The sequence below is a fragment of the Pan paniscus genome, chromosome 4 (genome assembly GCF_029289425.2).
Source record: "Pan paniscus chromosome 4, NHGRI_mPanPan1-v2.0_pri, whole genome shotgun sequence".
Taxonomy (NCBI): Eukaryota; Metazoa; Chordata; class Mammalia; order Primates; family Hominidae; genus Pan; species Pan paniscus.
Genome location: NC_073253.2, coordinates 60,906,672 through 60,928,819, shown reverse-complemented (window position 1 = coordinate 60,928,819; position 22,148 = coordinate 60,906,672). Strand labels below are relative to the sequence as shown.

Genomic DNA, 22,148 nt, shown 5'->3' with positions numbered 1-22,148 from the left:
CACCAGATAGCAACATTATATCCAAATGGTGGCTTGGATTGACTGGAAAGTTTTAAATAACATTCAAAAAATTAATTTCTATTTTTATTTTTGGAGAAGGAAGAAATGATTCTGTCTTAAGCATCAGCATTTATTGCTTTCTATTATTTTTATTTTTAAACAATACCATTGTTGGGCTACCTTTTGTGGGCATTTAGGTTGACTCCATGTCTTTGCTATTGTGAATAGCACTGCAGTGAACATAGGCATGCATGTGTCTTTACGGTAAAACAATTTATAATCCTTTGGGTGTATACCTAATAATGGGATTGCTGGGTCAAATGATAATTCTGTTTTAAGTTCTTTGAGAAGTCACCAAACTGCTTTCCACAATGGTAGAACTAATTTACATTCCCACCAGCAGTTTATAAGTGATCCCTTTTCCCTACAACCTCACCAGCATGTTATTTTTTTACTTTTTATTAATAGCCTTGCTGACTAGTTTGAGATGATATCTCACTGTGGCTTTGACTTGTATTTCTCTAAAGATCAATGGTGTGGAGCATTTTTTCATATACTTGTTGGCCACATGTATTTCTTCTTTTGAAAGCATTGGTTAATTTCCTTTGCCCACTTTTTAATGGGGTTGTTTGGTTTTTTGCTGGTAAATTTGCTTAAGTTCCATACCGATTCTGGACATTTAATCTTTTTCAGATGCATAGTTTTCGAATATTCTCTCCCACTCCATAGGTTGTCTGTTTATTCTGTTGATAGTTTATTTTGCTGTACAGAAGCTTTTTAGTTTAATTAGGTCTCACTTGTCAATTTTGTTTTGTTATAACTGCTTTTGGCATCTTTATCATGAAATCCTTGCCAGAGCCAATGTTCAGAATGGTATTTCCTTGATTATTTTCCAGGTTTTATAGTTTCAGGTTTTGCATTTAAGTCCTTAAATCTATCTTGAGTTGATTTTTGTGTATGGTGTAAGGAAGGGGTCCAGTATCAATCTTCTGCCTGTGACTAGCCAGTTATCCCAACACCATTTAGTAAATTGGCAGTCCTTTCCCTATTTCTTTCTTTTTTTTTTTGTCAACTTTGTCGAAGATCAGATGGTTGTCAGTGTAAAACTTTATTTCTGGGGCTCTCTATTCTGTGCCATTCATCTATGTGTCAATTTTTTTTACCAGTACCATGTTGTTTTCATTACTGTAGCCTTGTAGTATAGTTTGAAGTTGGATAATATGATGCCTCTAACTTTGTTCTCTTTGCTTAGATTGTTTTTGCTATTTAGGCTCTTTTTGATTCCATATGAATTAGAATTAGTTTTTTCTAATTCTGTGAAGAATTTCATTAATAGTTTGATAGGAATAGCACTGAATCTATAAATTGGATTGGGAAGTATGGCCATTTTAACAATATTGATTCTTCCTAGCCACAAGCATGAAATGTTTTTCCATTTGTTTGTATCATCTAGGATTTATTTCAGAAGTGTTTTATCAGTCTCTGTAGAGATCTTTCACTTCCCTGGTTATCTGTACTCCTAGGTATTTTATTCTTTTTGTGGCTTTTGTGAATGGGATTATTTTCTTGTTTTGGCCCTCAGCTTGGACGTTATTGGTATATAGGAATGCTACTGATTTTTGTGTGTCAATCTTGTATCCTGAAACTTTGTTGAAGTTGCTTATCAAATCTAGGAGCTTTGAGCAGAGACTATGGCATTTTCTAGGTATAGAATCATATCATCTGCAAACAAATAGTTTGACTTCCTCTTTTTCTATTTGGATGCCTTTATTTCTTTCTCTTGTTTGATTGCTTTGGCTGTGACTACCAGTAGTATGATAAATAGGAGTGGTGAGAGTCAGCATCCTCGTCTTGTTCTGGTTCTCTAAGGGAATGCTTCCCAGTTTTGCCCATTCAGTATGATGTTGGCTGTGGGTTTGTCATAGATTGTTCTTATTACTTTGAGGTATGTTTCTTCAGTGCCTAATTTGTTGAGGGTATTTAACTTGAAAGGATGTTGAATTTTATCGAAAGGTTTTTCTGCATCTATTCAGATGATCATGTGGTTTTTGTTTTTAGTTCTGTTTATGTGATGAATCACATTTATTGATTGGCATATGTTGCACCAACTTGCATCCGAGGGATAAAACCTACTTGATCATGGTGGATTAGCTTTTTGATGTGCTGCTGGATTTGGCTTACTGGTACTTTATTGAGGAATTTTGCATCTATGTTCATCAGGGATGTTGGCCTGAAGTTTTCTTTTTTATCGTGTCTCTACCAGGATTTGGTATCAGAATAATGCTGGCTTCATATAATGAGTTAGGAAGGAGTCCCTCCTCCTCAATTTTTTGGAATAATTTTAGTAGGAATGGTACCAGCTCTTCTTTATACATCTGGTAAAATTCAGCTATGAATTCGTCTGGTCCTGGGCTTTTTCTGGTTGGTAAGCTTTTTATTACTCATTCAATTTCAAAACGCACTATTGGTTTATCCAGTTTCAATTTCTTTGTGGTTCAATATTAAGAGGTTGTATGTTTCCAGGAATTTATCTATTTCTTCTAGGTTTTCTAGTTTGTGTGCATAGAGGTGTTCATAATAGACTCTAAGGGTTTTTAGTATTTCTGTGAGGTTGCTGACAATATCCCCTTTGTCATTTCTGATTGTGTCTATTTTAATTGCCTTTCTTTTTCTTTATTAGTCTAGCTAGCAGTCTATCTATCTTGCCTATTCTTCAAAAAAAAGAACTCCTGAATTTGTTGATCTTTTTTATGGGTTTTTGTACCTCAATTTCATTCAGTTCTTCTCTGATTTTGGTTATATGTTGCTTTCTGCTAGCTTTGGAGTTGGTTTGTTCTTGTTGTTCTAGCTCCCATAGGTGTGATATTAGGTTGTTAATTTGAGATCTTTCTAACTTTTTCATGTGTATGTTTAGCACTATCAACTTTCCTCTTAACATTGCTTTTGCTGTGTCCCAGAGATTCTCATGTTGTATCTTTGCTTTCATTAGTTTCAAAGAATTTCTTGACTTCTGACTTAATTTCATTGTTTACCCAAAAGTCATTCAGGAGCAGGATGTTTACTTTAGATGCAATTATTTGGTTTTGAGCAATCTTCTCAGTATTGATTTCTATTTTTATTGTGCTGTGGTCCAAGAGTGTGGTTGGTATGATTTTTTTTTTTTAAATTTGCTGAGAATTGTTTTATGGCTGATTGTGTGGTCAGTGTTAGAGTATGTACCTTGTGCAGATGAGAAGAATGTGTATTCTATTGTTTTGGTGTAGAAAGTTCTTAGATGTCTATTAGGTCCATTTGATCAAGTGTCAGTCAGGTCCTAAATATCTTTGTTAGTTTTCTGCCTCAATGATCTGTCTAATACTGTCAGTGGGGTGTTGAAATTGCCCATTATTATTGTGTGGTTATCTAAGTCTTTGTAGGTCTCTAAGGACTTGTTTTATGAATCTGGGTGCCCCTATTTTGGGTGCATACGTATTTAGGGTAGTTAGGTCTTCTGTTGAATTGAACTCTTTACATGATATAATGCCCTTCTTTGTCCTTTCTGATTGTTGTTGGTTTAAAGTCAATTTTGTCTGAAATTAGAATAGCAGCCTCTGCTTTTTTCACTTCTCTGTTTGCTTGATAGATTTTTCTCCAACTCTTTCCCTTTGAGCCTATTGGTGTCATCACATGTGAGAAGGTTCTCTTGAAGACAGCATACACTCGGGTCTTGCTTCTTTCTCCAACTTGCCACTCTGTGCCTTTTAATTAGGGCATTCGGCCCATTTATACTCAAGGTTAACATTGATTTGTGTGGATTTGATCCTATCATCAAGTTAGCTGATTGTTATACAGACTTGATTGTGTAGTTGCTTTATAGTGTCAGTGGTCTATGTACTTAAGTGTGTTTTTGTGGTAGCTGCTAACAGTCTTTCCTTTCCATATCTAGCACTCCCTTAAGGACCTCCTGTAAGGGAGAGGTCTGGTGGTAACTAATTCCCTTAGCATTTGCTTATCTGAAAAGATCTTATTTCTCCTTCACTTACGAAGCTTAGTTTGGCTGGAAATGAAATTCTTGGTTGGAATTGCTTTTGTTTAAGAATGCTGAATATAGGCCTCAAATCTCTTCTGGCTTGTAGTATTTCTGCTTATAAGGTTCGTTGTTAGCCTGATGGGGTTCCCTTTATAGGTGACCTAGCCCTTCTTTCTGGCTGCCGTTAACATTTGTTCTCTATTTGCGACTTTGGAGAATCCGATGACTATGTGTTTTGGGGATGATCATCTTGTCTGGTATCCTGCAGGGGTTCTCTGCATTTCCTGAATTTAAATGTTGGCGTCTGCAATGAGGTTGGGGAAATTTTCACGGATGATATCCTCAAATATGTTTTCCAAGTTGCTTTCTTTCCCTTTCTTTCAGGGATACCAATGAATCATAAATTTGGTCTCTTTACATAATCCCATATTTCTTGGAGGTTTTGTTCATTCTTTTTTATTCTTTTTTCTTTATTTTTGACTGAGTTAATTTGGAGAACTGGTCTTTGAGCTCTGACATTTTTTCATCAGCTTGGTCTATTCTGCTGTTAATACTTGTGATTGTATTATGAAATTCTTTTAGTGAGTACTTCAGCTCTATCAGATGAATATTTCTTTCTGGAAATAGTCATTTTGTCTTTCAGCTCCTGTATTATTTTGTTGTATTCCTGAGATTCCTTGGATTGAGTTTTGACTTTTTCTCCTGAACCTTGATTATCTTCATTTCTATTCATATTGTGAATTCTAGTTCTGTCATTTCAGCCACTTCAGCCTGGGTAAGAACCATTGCTGGGGAACTAGTGCTGTTGTTTGGAAGTAAGGAGACATTCTGGCTTTATGAGTTGTCAGAGTTCATGGGCTGTTTCTTTGTCATCTGTGTGGGCTGATATTCCTTCAGTCTTTGAAATTGTTACTTTTTGGATGGGTTGTTTTTTGCTTTTATCTTCTTTGATGCGCTTGGAGGATGTGATTGTGGTGTTTAGTGAACTGGCATTGTCTCTGTAAGATTATAGGGAGCAAAGGCTCAGCCCTGCACTCCTAGGCTTCATACTCTAACTCTGAGGAACTGGCACTAGGCCCCCCCGCTTTGTTCTCTGGTCCTTCAAGGTTAGGCATCTGCTGCACTGGAGGGGCGAAAGTGTTCATGCTCTATATTGTCCACAACACTCCGATGGGGGACTGCCAGCCAAAGCTCTTTGTTGGGGTGGTGGCAGCAGGATCCATGCTCACTTTTATGTGACAGCAGCTGTGGCAGCATGGCCGTGTGCCCATGCGTCAGCTGGGGTGGGGCTCCAGAAGGAGCAGGGTGGCAGCAACCTGCTGGTGGTGCATGGTAGCAGCACAGCAGGGGCAGGGCACCAGTGGGGATGAGGTTGCCAGTATTCCTGTGTGCATTCATGCCAGCATAGCAGGCTGCCCACACATCAGCCGGGGGTATGGTAGGATGAGCATGCGCTGGCAGGGGAGGAGAGACAAGGTCTTCTGGCATGTCTGGGCCAGCAAAGCAGTGTTGGGGGGATGTGGAGGGGTGTGAGGCATGGGTAAGCGCATGCTGGCAAAATGTTGGGGAGAGGCTGCGGTTGGGGAGGCTGTGGCTGGGGGAGGCTGCAGGTAAACCATTATGCATCGGTAGGGGCTGTTCTGCTGGAGCCCTCTGATGGTCTGTCAGTGCAGGAGCTCTGATGAGGTGCCCTAGGAAGCACTCTGGTTGGGCATCTGAAGCTGCTCTGCAAGAGGCCATGGTCAGGCTGGAGCTCCAGGAAAGGCCAGCAGACAGGAGATGCTCAGATAGGACTGGCCCCATCCCACGGGCAAGACTGCCCTGCTCTGTCCGGGTCCAACAGTCACCCTAAGGCTAAAGTCTCCTATAGAAGCACGGCAGGCCTTGAGGGATGGGCGTTCTTGGCCATATTCTGCTGTTGTTAAATCCTCTGGGCTCCCCACTGGCTGGAGTCTGCCTTTGCCACCTCTCTAAGCAGCTGTCTTTGTGTCAGCTCAGGTGTCCGTGGGGGTCGTGAGTTCCGCTGCTAGGATGCTGGAGGTCCATGGCAGGAGTAGGCCACTCCTCACCTGTTCAACTGACCCCAGAAGTTGCTGGGGACCAGGAAGGATTCCTGGTGCTGGGCAGCCCCATGTAGGGCTCCTAGCTTTCTCCCCCTTCAGCCCAGCATCCGCGTCCTCCCTCATCCACTCTCAATGCCTTCCCTGCAAAGACCTGTTCAGAGTGTGTGCCAGCCTCCCAATGTCCTGGTTTCTCGGTCGGAGAGGTTTCTCCCGGCTGCCTCTAGTCAGCCATCTTGGCTCCCGTCTTGGTATAGTTTTTGAGTAACACAAAGAGGATTATAGAAAGCATTTAAAATATTTGTAGAAATTACATTTATTCTTGAAGAGGTCATGTCTAAAATTAGTGAAATACTCTTTAAAACATTTTGTTTTTTAGGCTGGGCACGGTGGCTCACGCCTGTAAATTCCAGCACTTTGGGAGGCCGAGGCACGTGGGTCTCCTGAGGTCAGGAATTCGAGACCAGCTTGACCAATATGATGAAACCCTATCTCTACTAAAAATACAAAAATTAGCAGGGCGTGGTGGTACACGCCTGTAATCCCAGCTACTCAGGAGGCTGAGATATGAGAATTGCTTGAACCCGGGAGGCGGAGGTTGCAGTGAGCGGAGATCGTGCCATTGCACTCCAGCCTGGGTAACAGAGCGAGACTCCAGTCTCAAAATAAATAAATAAATAAATAAATAAATAAATAAATAAATAAATGTCAAATAAATAAATAAAACATTTTGTTTTTTAAATGAAAATAAAGGGTACTTTAAAAAATAATTTAAAAATAAGTTGAGTCATTTAAAAATGATTCAATGATTTATTGAACCACAAAGGATAAAAGAAGTAATTCATATAAATAAGCAAACTCATTAATTTTTTATCTTGAGCAAAATATATAAATTAGTTACCCACGGTCACCTGTGACCTAAAAATATTAAATGGAAAATTTCAAAAGTAAATAAGTCATAAGTTTAAAATTGTGTATCGTTCTGAGTAGTGTGACAAAATCTCACTCCATCCTGCCCAGGATGTGAATCGTCCCTTTGTCCAGTATGCTGTCTGAGGCCCCTGCCCATTAGTCATGTAGGAGCCATCTTGGTTATCAGATCAACAGTCATGGTATTGCAGGGCTTGTGTCTGAGTCACCCTTATTTATTTATTTAGAGATGGAATCTTGCTCTGTGGTCCAGGCTGCAGTGCAGTGGCATGATCTCGGCTCACTCCAACTTCCACCTTCTGGGTTCAAGCAATTCTCCTGCCTCACCCTGCCATGTAGCTGGGAGTACAGGCATGTGCCACCATGCCCAGCTGTTTTTTGTATTTTTAGTAGAGATGTGGTTTCCCCATGTTGGCCAGGCTGGTCTTGAACTCCTTACCTGAGGTGATCTGTCCACCTCGGCCTCCCAAAGTACTGGGATTACAGGCGTGAGCCACCATGCCTGGCCAAGTCATCCTTATTTTACTTCATAATGGCCCCAAAGTGCAAGAGTAGTAATGCTGGCATATTATTATAATTGTTCTATTTTATTATTAGTTGTTGTTTTTAATCTCTTGTTGTGTCTAATTTTATAAGTTAGATGTTATTATAGGTATGTATATATAGAAAAAACAGTATATACCATATAGGGTTTGGTATTACCTATTGTTTTAGGCATCTACTGGAGGGATGGGAGGATCTTAGAACACATTCCCTGAGGATAAGAGAGAATTAACGTAATTCTCATTCCTGCACTAAGAACAATGTTTACCACATTATAAATACTCAATAAGTTTATTGAGTGAACAAAAAATAAATAGGAAAATAAAATCTGTTTATTAACTGTGTGTATAAATTCATTAGTTTTGTATTATGGACAGTTTTGAATAGAGAGAGAAAAACCATAGAATCATGGAGAAAATATCACAAGTTATCATACAGATATGAACAAGTTTATACAAGACTTATTACAAACATAGAGTTCCATGGAATTGAAGTGTTATTATGTGACCATTTGAGTTACTGAGATGAAAGACATTTATAACCATTGCACTTTTAAGTCTATAGGCATAAATGTAGGGATCCCATTCTTAGGACATGCCTAGCAAATGAAAGTAAGAGTCAAATGCAACCCAATCGGCCAGAGTTTCCTTTATATATTATAAATTATATATTTGTGCATGTGACAATAAGATTACACACTGCAAATGATGTTGAAATAAAATAGCTCATGCTTATAGTCCTTCTAGTCCAGGGTAGGAGAAGCAATTTTCTTTCTTCATTATTTTATCCTGATTCTTATTTTTATTTTATTTTATTATTATTATTATTATTTTTTTTGGTGAGGTGGAGTTTCACTCTGTTACCCAGGCTGGAGTGCAGTGGCTCGATCTTGGCTCACTGCAACCTCTGCCTTCCGGGCTCAAGTGATTAACCTGCCTCAGCCTCCCGAGTAGCTGGGACTACAGGTATGTGCCACCATGTCCGGCTAATTTTTTTTTTTTTTTTTGTATTTTTAGTAGAGACGGGGTTTCACTATGTTGGCCAGGCTGGTCTCGAACTTCTGACCTCAGGTGATCCACCCACCTTGGCCTCCCAAAGTGGTGGGATTATAGGCATGAGCCACCATGCCGGCCTTTTTATCTTGATTCTTATACACTAAAGGAAAATTTAAAAGCAGCTACATTACACTCACAATTGTACTGTTTGTTGTGTTACTATTCACATATATTTTACCTTTTTCTTCTATTCTGAATATTATTTTTGTATTTTATTTTCGTTAAGCACTTTCATCCTCTTCACAATTGCTGTGTTTTTAATGGCAGGATAAAACTCTGTCTAGTTTATATGCTACCATTTGCATATTCACGCCCCTAATCTTGGACATTCAGATAATTTTAATGGTGGTTATTAAGAACTAATTTTTTTAGATTGCTAGAAATTATTAAAGCTATTTAATATGTATAAAGTGTGTTTTCTTAGGCCACCTAAGACTGAGAGAGGACATAAAATACAAAATTTTTATTAGCAAAATAGAACTTCTGTGGCCCAGCCCCCTACTTACACACACAGAGAGCCTAAGTGCCTAAACACTGTTTTCTCATTCTTCCGGAGTAGATAACATTCTCCCAGACTCTAGAGCATGGTTCTCCTGGAAACCTTTGCTGCCCCTAATTGTGTCCCCTGTGTCCTGATCACTATTGCACCACGGCCCCTGCCCTCAGCATGCTCTAGTTGCTCACTATCCTCTGCCCTCTTCCCTGTCAATCCTTCTGCAGCTACTGAGGACCAGTCCCTCAGGCATGGGAGAAATGTGCTCCACCTTCTTAAAGTAATGACACTCTGTGCTCACAGTTAGAGATAGGCCTTACAGTTCTTATGTTTTTGTTCAATATTTAATGGAGACATTGTTCCCCTTAGAAGTGCAGTATGCATCTTCAGGAATGGGCCAAATTGCAATCTGAGAGGCTGTGTCAAAACCACACCTCTATTCCCAAGTCCACCTCTTGCTTTTGGCCTTTGCTCTGTTCTCTTAACCTGAATTTCTTCCTATGTATGTCCCTGGGCACGTTTTGCAAATGAGTCCCTTCTATGAAAAACCCATCCCTGCCCCTGGCCCTTCAGTATATATAGATATGCTCAAATTTGCATTGACCACAAAAGTTAGACCCTTTTTTTTGCCACCCTTTACTACAAAATGCATCCTTTAGTTCTGACACTGATATCATAGACATCAATAAACTTCCCTTGCCAAATTTTTGTGGTTGAATATAAAATGACATGTTTTGTTTTATACATTATTTACGCTCTTGTTGTTAAAAGACATTTTCCTTTCTGAGTTTCACTGCATTTTTTTTTTTTTTTTTTTTTTTTGGAGACAGGGTCTTACTTTGTTGCCCAGGCTGAAGTACAGTGGCACAATCACAGTTCACTGCAGCCTTGAACTCCTGGGCTCAAATGATCCTCCTGTCTTAGACGGCCATTGAGATTACACATGTGAGCTGCCATGCTCAGGCTTTGCTACATTTTTAGAACAAAAGTAGGTTAACTATATCAAATCCCCAATCATATGTTTCTCTTTTGAATTATAACTTAAAATTATGCTCCAGAAGAAAGTAGAAGAATAAATTTCATATTTACTAAAATTAATTCTTAAATTATTGTTTCCAAAAAAATTATTTCAGAGATGGTCAGGAATCCTCAGGAAAGGAGATCCTGTAAATTTTTGTTTGTTTGATTTAGAGACAGAGTCTCTGTCACCCAGTCTGCAGTGCAGTGGTGCCATCACGGCTCACTGCAGCCTGGACCTCCTGAACTCAAGCAATACTCTCATCTCAGCCTCCCAAGTAGCTGGAACTACAGGCATGCACCACCATGCCCGCCTAATTGTCTATTTTTTGTAGAGATGAGGTCTCATTGTGCTGCCAAGGACGGTCTTGCACTCCTGGATTCAAGCTATCCTCCTGCCTCAGACTCTAAGAAAAATAAGAAATCTACATGAGTTAACTTATGCTTGACTATCTGGTTTACTTATGGATATTAAAATGGCAACCAGCCTGTTATAATCTAGGATGAAACACTATCCCCTTTTTATTGTGAAAATAGAGGAAACTAGTTAGCCCTGCATGAGATAAAATGTATTTGGTGTAAGCTTTCGTGAGATTTACTGGAATACTTTGGCCTGGTTACTGTCAACACGTGTCTGACAAGGTCACCTTTGTTAAATATGTTGAGTTTGCGATGCTGTTATTGCCTTTCCAGGCATTCACATGAGGACAAAGAAGGAAGATTTATACTCTGGGTGATAATAGGCTCCTGGCAAAGCCCAAGTCAGTTGAAGACTCACTGCATCTAATAGAGAACTGGAAATGTATAGATTAATGAAGCAACCTATGACTTTCTGTGCCAGACTTTTCGCCATTGCCGTACTCTTCTCTTTCACACCCTATGCCTACGTTTAACATGATGTTCCCGGTGCCTGGGATGAACTTTGCCTTCCTCTTTATGTAGTGAATTCCAACTAGTCCTCCAAGATCCAGATTAATTGCCATCTCCTCTGTGAAACCTTTGAACTTAGATTTACCCTCTTCTCAATACTGAGCTCAAGGTTCTTTTTACCACTCTTTATTTTAACACTTATATATTTTGATGCCATTTTTTTTAGTAAAATTACCATAATGGAAATGCAAAGAGAACAGGGAGAGTTTAGTTTTATTTATTTGCAGTATCCTCAGGACCTTAAAAAACGCCTGGTACAAAGGAGCTGTATAAACATATGTTGAATGATCCATTTTTTAAGTATGTATAGACACATGGGCATGGTTTGGAGGAAGGAAACAAGATGAACCAAATATGGTCTTATTATCCATATGATTCAGTTGAACTGTGAGGACAGACATCAGAAGATATAGGCACTGGGATTGCAAACAAGAAATAGATGTTGAATTAGACAGAATACTTCCATTAAATTTTTATGAGCTATTTACATATCATATGCCAAGTGTGAAATGATGACAGAGATTTGAATTGTAAATACATATTAAGAGAAAAAGTATAGAGAATTGAGATTGTCCAGATTTATCAAAAGAGGCAGGATATAAAGGGAAAGATTTAAGTAGCTGAAAAGAGATTTAGTATCAATGGAATGAAGGGATGGTGATAAAGAAGGTCATGCTTTGTGAGGAAAAATGAGCAGATCATTTATGAATAGAAATTCTGGACAATAAAGTTGAGAGATGAGCCAAACCTAGACTCAGAGTGGGTGACATTGCGCAAGAAAGACATTTAGCCTTCATGAGTTTCAGTTTCCTTATTTGTAATTTGTTAATAATAGCTTGGTTTTGCTGTTTCACAGGATTGTTGTGGCACTCAAATGAGTCAGGATGATTCTGACATAGGCAGACATAAGCATTAAGAAACAGTAGGATGCGAGTTGGAATAAACATTATAATTTAAATAGAGGAAAAATACTGGAAGGAAATACATCTGAATTAACTGAACTTACAGTAGAATGAAAAGATTATGAATGATTTTTCCCTCGAGTTTTCTCTATATTCCAAATCATTATTGAAGAACATATAGTAATTAAAATGCATTTTATTAAAAAAAATCCTAGGTGCTGAGAAAGTAAGAGTGAATAAAAGAAACAAGGTTTGACTTCTCAAGGAGCTTACATTTTAGTAGGCACAGACAAAAGAATATGGCTATATAAGATAATTTTGGATAATTGCTCTAGTAGTGATACAGTGATGAAGAAGGGTGCTGCTGCTACACAGAGGGCCAAGGGAGAGCAGAGACCTATTTGAGCAAAGTCCTACATGCCGTATTAGGTGAGGATGTTATAGGCAGTGGAACAGGCAGCTGCAAAGCGCATAAGCAGAATGAGCTGCATGTGTTCAAAAAACAGAAGGAAAGTGAGTGTGGCTGGAACACAGGGAGGGAGGACGAGAGTGGTGGGAAGTGAAGTCAGAAAGATACACCAGGGCTCAATCATGAAGGACCTTAATCTACAGTGAGGACATTGGATTTTATTCTCAGTTCAATGGCAAGACATAAGTTAATAATATACATCTATGCATATATAGTAACACATATATGCCTATATATGTGAATTGCTGTATAATTGAACTGCTAAATGATAAAATGAACTCCATCATAATTTTCTGCCGTTAAATGATCTGCCCAGGTCTAATTAATGGGGGAAAATGAGGTCGTTTTATGTACAGTCACGTGTCCTTTCCAGAATTAGGTATTTTAAAGGTGAAAGCAGTTTGGCATCATCTCTCCACGCTAATATGTTAGATGATTGATAACATATTCAAATAGCATTTATTGAGCTCTCCACAATGGGGTGAAGATAAATGTTGGTTGAAAACACCAGTATTTTGCATGCCAATTCTGGATCTCTGCTTAATTTGCTGTTATTTTCTTTTGCATTTTTTTATTATTCAAAAATAAAAAGGAGCAATGAAGCATATGAAAAATAGATGTTAAGGAGAAAATTTGCAGATGTTAAGCTTTGTAGATTTTGCTATAGAGTATTTCAGAATGAGTATTTGTATTTCTCTTCATGGCAGCACATTATTTGTAAGAAATAAAAAGGTGAATTCCTTGTGTGGACAAATCCCTGATAGAGTGATTTTGGCACTTATAGAGGGACGTTAACGACTTAAAGTCCCCATTGCTTCATCATTGACTTCATTATCCTTTTGGAGCACTCTACAGAATCTGCTCCCAGAAATGCAGAGGCACAATGGAAGAGTAAGCCTTTTTCTTCCGGCCTTTCAGTGCCTAAAACAATAGACATATGAAGTACCATGCACTTGCAATGCTGCCTAGAAAGTAGGACATTTCTTTGTGAAAGCACATGTTAATGGAACTTTGATGTCAATTTTAAAGAGTCCATTCTGTCTTCAGTGTCTGCGAAGGTAAATATTGATCTTAAGCAACATGAGGCATATTCCCATCTCCAGAGAGAGCATTAATATCCACACAACCTTCTTTCTGTAGGATGAAGAACTGGCAGCACTAATGCTGTCAGTGTCAGACAGAGAAACATGATTTGCCTTATTCCTTTCCTTCATTCCCTTTCCATCAGAAATAAGAATTTTCAAAAAAATAAAATAAAATCTATCAAGGCTTTATCTGCCTTGGTCTTTGTTCTGTTTTTTTGAAATGATTAGCATTTCTCAATCATTCAGAAAGAAGCATCAAAAACAAAACACTTTTGATAGTTCCCACTGGAATAAAAAAGATATGACACCAATCCCTACATTTTCATCCTCAAAAATGATAATGATCCCTTCTGAAAGAAAATGATAACAATTTTCAAGGAGCTGTGATTTTCTATCTCCTTTGATGTAGTCATCAATGCCTTTTCAACAGATGTTTCATATAGAGTCCATGTCAAGATGTTCAAGGTGATTCAGAATAAATAGATGATACCCTTCCGCCCTTGCCCTTGGGTGGTTTAGAGTCTTGTTGTTTTGGGAAGGACAAATATAACTCAAATTACTTAAGAATACTTAGAGATAATTTAGTTGTTTTAAGTCTTGTGTTCAAATTTTGTCTTCATCCTTACCTCTTTCCAGCTGTGAGATATACTTGTCCCCTGGAACCTCAAAATTCTCTGCAAAACAAAGATAATATTAGTAACTATCTTCTAGCGTTTCCATGAAGATTAATAAGATAATGAATTATGCATATATAGTATTTAGCTTGGTGCCGGGCCTCCAAATAAGTACTTAAAAAGCAGTAGTTATTTTTTCTGGGTAAACGTTGATAAGTAATAATTATTAGGTCAAGCAAGTTTTCTTAAAAATGGCCTTTGAGAATTATACGACACACTTATATTCATGAATTGTAAATATGTGCTATTTCATATTTTTCTTAATAGGCATTTTAAATTGTTGTTTGGCATACAATGTTGGTCTCCCAGAAGCAAAAATATTTTCCGGTCCTTCAAGTGAACAGTTTGGCTATGCAGTGCAGCAGTTTATAAATCCAAAAGGCAACTGGTAAGAATATTCTCTTCTTTATGATTTCAGTAAAAATACAAAATAAATTTCATATTTGACTTCAATTGCTTTTTCAAATTGGTGCCTGACTGTACTATAAATGGGTGGCCCTCAAATATCCTTAAATGAACAATCTTTCTTTGAGAGTTGACAACTGCAGACTGATCATTAATGGGATGGTATAATGGTTCATTTTTAAAAACCTGGATAGAAAATTTTCTCTAAATATTCAAAAGCAAATTTATAATACCAGTTTTGACCATTAATACATAGGTAGGTAGACTGATAGATAGAATGATAGATTTGTCTTCATTTCTTATCATGTAAACTGATATTCATTGAACTTTGTAAATCATCACCTAGTTATTAATGCTGTCTCTGGACCATTTCTAAATGGTAGAATTGTTTCCTACATTTTTTTCTTTAGCAAGGTTTTGTCTACTTGCTTCGTTCTAAGTTAGGCTTTTCCCCTCCATGTGGTGAAGGGTCCTCACAAATATCAATGCACAATGTACAAAGGTGGCTTTCTCTAGCATATTAACACCTTTTATTTTTGCCCCAAAGTGCCCCCAGTTTTTTCATGCTGTGTGATGGTTACATTTTCAAACCATGGCTATTCTACCCAGGTGAAAAACAACCACCTCAATGGAGATGGAAATCTAGTTCCCATAATACTAATGCAAGTGAACCCAGAGAAATGAGGTAATTTGAAAGTTGTATTTGGGGAGAAGAGCTGTAGCTCCTATTCTGCCAGAGTTAATGCCCACTGGTGGACACAGGTCCTGCCATGGGGACCTTATCTCCTTGTTGCAGCAGGAGGCTCCAACCATCCCCACTCATCCTGGAACTTCAGATTCTGAATCTCCACTCTCTAGAGCTCTTTTCAGTGATTACATGGGCTGTTGTTGGCTTATCAGATAAGAACTGTAATGTATGGCTGAGTGCAGTGGCTCACGCTTGTAATCCCAGCACTTTGGGAGGCTGAGGTGGGAGGATCACTTGAGCCTAAGAGTTAGAGACCACCTGGGCAACACAGTGAGACCTCATCTCTATTAAAAACCTAAAAATCAGCTGGGTATGGAGGTGCATGTCTGCAGTCCCAGCTACTCAGGAAGCCGAGCTGGGAGGTTGGCTTGAGCCCAGGAGTTTGAGGCTGCAGTGGCCTATGTCGGCACTGCTGTGCTCCAGCCTGAGTGACTGAGTAAGATCCTGTCTCAAAAAAAAAAAAAGAGGAAAAAACCGTAACTGTAATTCATAAGCCTTTTTTTCTGTGTGAACTTCCATTTGATACTCTAAACAATTGAATTCAAAGAAAGGTTCAGGATCACATGTTGGGGCATGCCTGTCTATTTGATGAGGAAACAAAGTGAAATCATCCCCTGAGAGGGCAGCATTTCTCAGCAGGCATCTTGGAGGATGTAAATCGTGAGCTGGGTTTTAAGTAGTGAGGATGAAGAGGCTGGAGATGAGTGTTAACTAATGTGAGGAGACTTAGAAAACAATGCATGTAGAGACAGTTTGTCAATTGTCTAGAAGGATAAGAACATCTGGTTGGAAACCAAAGATTAGCAATTATTGTAACCATTTGGGATACGAGAGAGAGTTGCATGTCTAACAATTATCAAATGATGCTTTGATAATCATAAAGTGGTGAGGAGGCTAGAAAGACAATATGGTCGGTATATTTTGACCTTGGAATCTAGCAGATGAAGTAGCTAATGACCCACAGTTTTAAATATTCAGCCCTAATTTTTTCCCTCAGACTGCTATATTAAACAATTCATTCAACATCTCCACTTTAATGCCCAGTAGACATACCAAACTTAACTGGGAGAACACAAGTATCTGATTTTCTGCACAAGCTAATGAGGCCAAAAATCTTTGACTTGTCTTCTTTCTCCTCCCCTATATCTTATCCATGAGCCAGTCCTGTTAATCCTATCACCAAAATACCAATTATACCTGGCCGTTCCTCACTGTCTCTCCTGATGCCACCCTGATGGAAGCCAACACCAGCTCTTACAGGCACTGCTACAGCAGCTTCTCCACCTGCCTTCAGCTTCCCTTCCTGCCAGCTTTATTCTGCTGTCTTTGCTCTAGCCAGTGTGAACTGTTAAAAACATGGCTCGGCCAGGAACAGTGGCTCACACCTGTAATTCCAGCACTTTGGGAGGCTAAGGCGGGTGGATCACTTGAGGCCAGGATTTCAAGACCAGCCTGGTCAACATGGCGAAACCCCATCTCTACTAAAAGCACAAAAATCAGCCAGGTGTGGTGGCGGGCGCCTGTAATCCCAGCTACTCCAGAGTCTGAGGCAGGAGAATCGCTTGAACCTGGGAGGCAGAGGTTGCAGTGAGCCAAGATCAAGCCACTGCACTCTAGCTTGGGCGACAGAGTGAGACTCCATCTCAAAAAACAAACAAAAAACACAGCTCATTCCCTAGATTAAAATTCCTTAAAGGATGCTCTGCGATTGGGTGTCAGCCTGTCTCTCCTATTATCATCTTTTACACCTTCTCCTCTGCTTTCTATGCTCCAAGAACTAAGTCTTTTGTCTGTTCCTTGAACATGCCTAGCTCATTCCTGTTGCAAAGCTTTTGCAAATTCTTTTCTCCTGCCTGGAAGAGTCTTCCCTAAGATCATCACTCAAATGGTTTTCATCTTTCAGTCTCAGCTCAAATGTTTCTTCCTCATAGACCTTTCAGAGCAACCCTATCTATATAGCACTCGACTGCTCTCTGAGTCACTCCAACCTTACAGGTGGATTTATTTTCTAATGATTAGTACTATCTTAAATGATCTATACTTGTTTATATGCTCATTATCTGTCTCCTGCCACTGTCTCTGAGTTCAGGGACACTGTTTTGTTGACTGCTGCATTCTCCGCACCCAGAGTGATATCTGGCACTGAGTAAAGGATCAATAATTATTTGTTAAATGACTAAATGGAAGTCCCAATTCTAAATGATTCATCCCAAGTGCTATACAAAGTGAGCTATAGTAGACTGACTTAAGATATATGAGCTGAAAGGGAGCTTCAGATGAACTCCACTGTTCTAGTTCATAGACATGGCCTAGCTGAGGACATCTGGCACCGAGTTTGAAGCAATTCTTTTAAGTAACAGCTTTCCTGGACAGAGTAAATCTAAGAGCCACCATCAGTAATAGACATTATTGAAGGTGATAAGCCTTTCAAGGATTGTAAGGGGCTCAACCACTGGCCATGCTGCTGGTTGGAAGTTGAACAAGACGAAAAGGGACACAGAGTTGAGAGGATCCCACCAGGCAGAGTTCTGGGAACATGAGAGGCAGCCATATCTCCTTTCTCTGTCCAGGATTACCTCTAAGTATCCAAGACATTGTTGAAAGACAAGTATATTTGCAGTTTATAGTGAGATCCTAGTGCTGGTAAGACCAGGGACCCTGGACATTTCTAAATCCTGCCTGGACCTTCTCATGACATCCCTGAATGATGTATAAACACAGGACAATAGGTCTGGGAAGCAAGGCACCACTCTATTATTGGCTGGGCCAGGGCTTTGAACTCCAGTATAGAGCTTTCTGGCAAGGTGTAGGACTGAGATTAGGCTCAAGGCCTAACCACTAGATGATACAAGCATACCCCACCATGCAAGAGGAAGAGACAGCACCTGTCTGACCTGAAGGGCTGAACCATATGGAATTCAGAAGCAGGAAGGACAGAGAACAAAAGTTGGCCAAGCAAGTCTGTCTGGGTCCTTTTGTTGATCTGGTCTTATGAAGCAAAGAAACAAGAGAGGCAAAACCATGGGCATGATTTTCTAAACTACATGAGGTGCAAAAAATGCAAAACATAGTTGTTGGCCTTAAGGAGTGTAAAATAGAGTCAGTGAGGAAGATTTATATGCAGAATAGGCAACTATGAATAATATAGAAGACATCACTCAATGTAAACCCCTTGCAGTTAATGGTGTTTGTTTTCTTTCAGTGTCACTAGCTATAATAACTTAAGAGCTCATTTTCTTTTCCCAAGGCCTGGGTCATTAGAGAGACAAGGTTTTCTCATGACCTCTGTCATTTGCCCAGCCCTGCCAAGGTACCTTGCCACAGAGGGCAGGGCTGTGGCCGGGATCCAGGTGAATGGGTTATCCCATTACAGTGCTAGAGTGGGCCATGTTAGGACAAGCAGTCTTCACGACTCTCAGGCTCAAGGAAAATTATATGAAACTTGGAACCCAGAATTGCCTGTTTGTTTTGACAGTGGGCCCTGTGCCCTTCTCTACTCTTAATTTATGACAGTTGCATAGGCATTATGGAAGTAGCAGATGTGGGAAGGACTGTTTAAACATTGACTTTCCTTCTGATACTAATCAAGTTAGTTTTGGACACAGAAAGTGGTATGACCATGAATTATTCCTTTAGCAAATTGCGAGTTCTTTTTCCATGGATTTATCATGTAATACATGCACACACACACAACTTTGTTTTCTTTATTCCCTTACTGCTTATTCTGAAGCTGTCATTTTGGTACCTTTTTCCTCTGCTTACTTTGACTTTCTTTATAATCTTTCTATCTAAGTCCTGACTTCACTCCTTTCCCTCAGACAACTCACTGAAGGCTCTAGTCTGAGTATTCTTGAATCACACTCTGTTATTTTTAAAGTACAATTTTAGCTCTGTCAAGTGTGCCATGTTTTCTAAGAATTTATGGGCATATTTACATCAGGATCTACCAGATTTTAACAAAATAATCTTAACTCTTTTGCTAGTTTCATTTATGAGACTTTCATTGCACTATGAACTTCAACTCTAGAAACAGTGGTGACATGGCTTTGATAATTCTGGAGCCTTTTTAACAGTCTCAAATGAGTGGGATAATTTTAAAGCAAGCTGACCTCCCAAGCAGAGTACCTGGGCAGCCCTCTGGCTGTAAGTAAGGCTGTGGTCTGTTCTCTTTTCGGTGTAGGCGGAGGGCCATCCCGCTTCAGAGCCCTCACTTCACACACAGGATGTTCCAATGTGGATGATGCAATTCTTACCACAAACAATCTACAAAGGATTGAGATATGTTTAAAATCATTTCCTGGAGTTTGTGGTGATATGCACTCTTTCTGTTTGTCTAATCTGAAGGCCTGTTGCAAGAACAATCTGAGCTCATTCTGTGACTCAAAAACCAGAGAGAACTGCAATCTCTCTGTGTGATGAGGACTGACTGGGAATTAGGGTATGTCCAGTTGTAGAAATGTCTTTCATTCTAACAAGGACTAGTGCATTCTTTTTCCTTAAAGAGAGAGGAGAAATAGAAAGAACAAGTGTCATAGCAAAAAATAAAAATAAAAAAATCCACCTATATATGAGCTTATAGTTTTAACTTTTTAATTGAGAAAAATTTTAATAAAGCTCTACATGTGTTATAAATATAACATTGTCATCCACAGATGTGCCTATAAGAGAACTTTAAATAAAAAAAAGTTTAATTCTATAACAGACATCAAAGATTATGTCACATGATACTTTGATAATAACACCACCTGGTATTTATTGAGTACTCTTTCCTTGCCAAACATGTAATACCCATAATTACTCTAGGAGCTTTGCAAAATTATTACCCCCTTTACAAATGAGAGGAGTGTGACTCAGAAAGGTTAAGTAATTAACCTAAGATTACAGAGCTGATAATTAATAAAGATAGGGGAAGCTAACGCAAAATGAGACAAAATGTTCCAAATGTACATATTTTTGTAAGTATCCAAGAAGGAGAGTGACAGGATGTAGTTGGCATTTATAAATAATATTTAAATTTTATTTTAACATAAACTTTATGAAGTAAGAGAAACTTTCAGAATCTTGAATGGAAAATTCTGTTAGAGAATTTATAGCATCATTGGCTTTACCATCAAGTGTTTCCTGGGCAAAGATGATAGTTACCATCCATCTTTTCATCCTATCATAGACAGGAATTTCTTGTATGAATATACTCAGGAGCCGGAGCACAAGGGTTTTATCCTCAGCTTCCCCACCACTCCCTGGGTGACTTTGGGAAAGTCACGCAACTTCTCTGGAGCAGAAAGTATGCCATCCTTATCAAACTGGAATGTTATGAGCACCTTGTGTGAGAATAAAAGTAAAGCACTTCAGGGCTGGGCTCGGTGGCTCATGCCTGTAATTCCAGCACTTTGGGAGGCCAAGTTGGGCGGATCACTTGAGGTCAGGAGTTCGAGACCAGTCTGGCCAACATGGTGAAACCCCGTCTCTACCAAAACCATAAAAAATTAGCAGGGCGTGGTGGCAGGCACCTGTAATCCCAGCTCCTTGGGAGGCTGAGGCAGGAGAATCACTTGAACCTGGGAGGCAGATGTTGCAGTGAGCTGAGATCATACCACTGCAGTCTAGCCTTGGCAACAGAGGGAGATTCCATCTCAAAAAAAAAACTGGGTCCTCCCTACCTCTCCTATCCCCTCAACCAATTCTCATCTGTCATGGATGAGCTTCCATGCATATTGGATTAGCTTCAGTCCATTTCTTCTTCTTGGCCAAGAATGCTATTCTATTCCAATCCTCTTTCCAAAATAATCATGTCTTTGTCTTTTATGATATAACCTTTTAAATATTAGCCAATTATCATCCTTTATATCTCTTTCAGAGATAAAAGTCTCTTGCCTTAGGTTGTCCTGGCAGTGCCATTTAACAGGCCAACTTCATTTATTCACAGAGTTTGCTTATATCTTATTTAATTTAATTAATTAATTTATTTATTTATTTGAGACAGAGTCTCAGTCTGTCACCCAGGCTGGAATGCAGTGGCTCAGTTTTGGCTCACTGCAACCTCTGCCTCCTGGGTTCAAGTGATTCTCATGCCTCAGCCTCCTGAATAGCTGGAATTATAGGCATGTGCCACCATACTAGGCTAATTTTTTTTTTTTTTTTTTTTTTTTGAGACGGAGTCTCACTCTTTTGCCCAGGCTGGAGTGCAGTAGGGCAATCTCAGCTCACTGCAAACTCCACCTCCTGGGTTCATGCCATTCTCCTCCCTCAGCCTCCCAAGTAGCTGAAACTACAGGCACCCGCCACCATGCCTGGCTAATTTTTTATATTTTTAGTAGACACGAGGTTTCACCGTGTTGGCCAGGCTGGTCTCGAACTCCCAGCCTCAAGTGATCCCATCTCAGCCTCCCAAAGTGCTGGGATTACAGGCGTGAGCCACCAAGCCTGGCCCTCCTTTTATTTTAAATTCATAACATAAATATTCCTTTTCTTCTTCCATTCAATTTTATTTTTTACTCATAACTTAGTCCAGTGTTTGATTCTGTAAAGACATTAGAAATCCAACTGTAATATATTCTTACGCTTTTATTTTAACTTTAAATACTTACTGTTAAAAATTTTATAAATAGTTATTATGCTATTGCTGTACAATTAAGCCATCCTCAACACTATTAATACAGGTATCCAAAGTGGCATGTCTCATATCAACAATGACAACCCCCCAAGAGGCGAAGGTTGCAGTGAGCCAAGATCACGTCACTGCACTCCAGCCGGGGCAACAGTGAGACTCCAACTCAAAAAAAAAAAAAAAATCTGTAGTAGGAAGGACACTTTAAATATCTCCTGATT

At 39.3% G+C, this 22,148-nt stretch overlaps 1 protein-coding gene across 1 annotated transcript in view; it reads left to right on the top strand.

The window, feature by feature from the left end:
• ITGA2 (integrin subunit alpha 2) overlaps positions 1-22,148 on the top strand; it is a 109,057-nt gene that overhangs the window by 23,269 nt on the left and 63,640 nt on the right. The window contains exon 2 of the mRNA XM_003827351.8: positions 14,435-14,555. Within this exon, the coding sequence (XP_003827399.4) occupies positions 14,435-14,555 (121 nt within the window). The remainder of the gene's footprint in view (positions 1-14,434; positions 14,556-22,148) is intronic.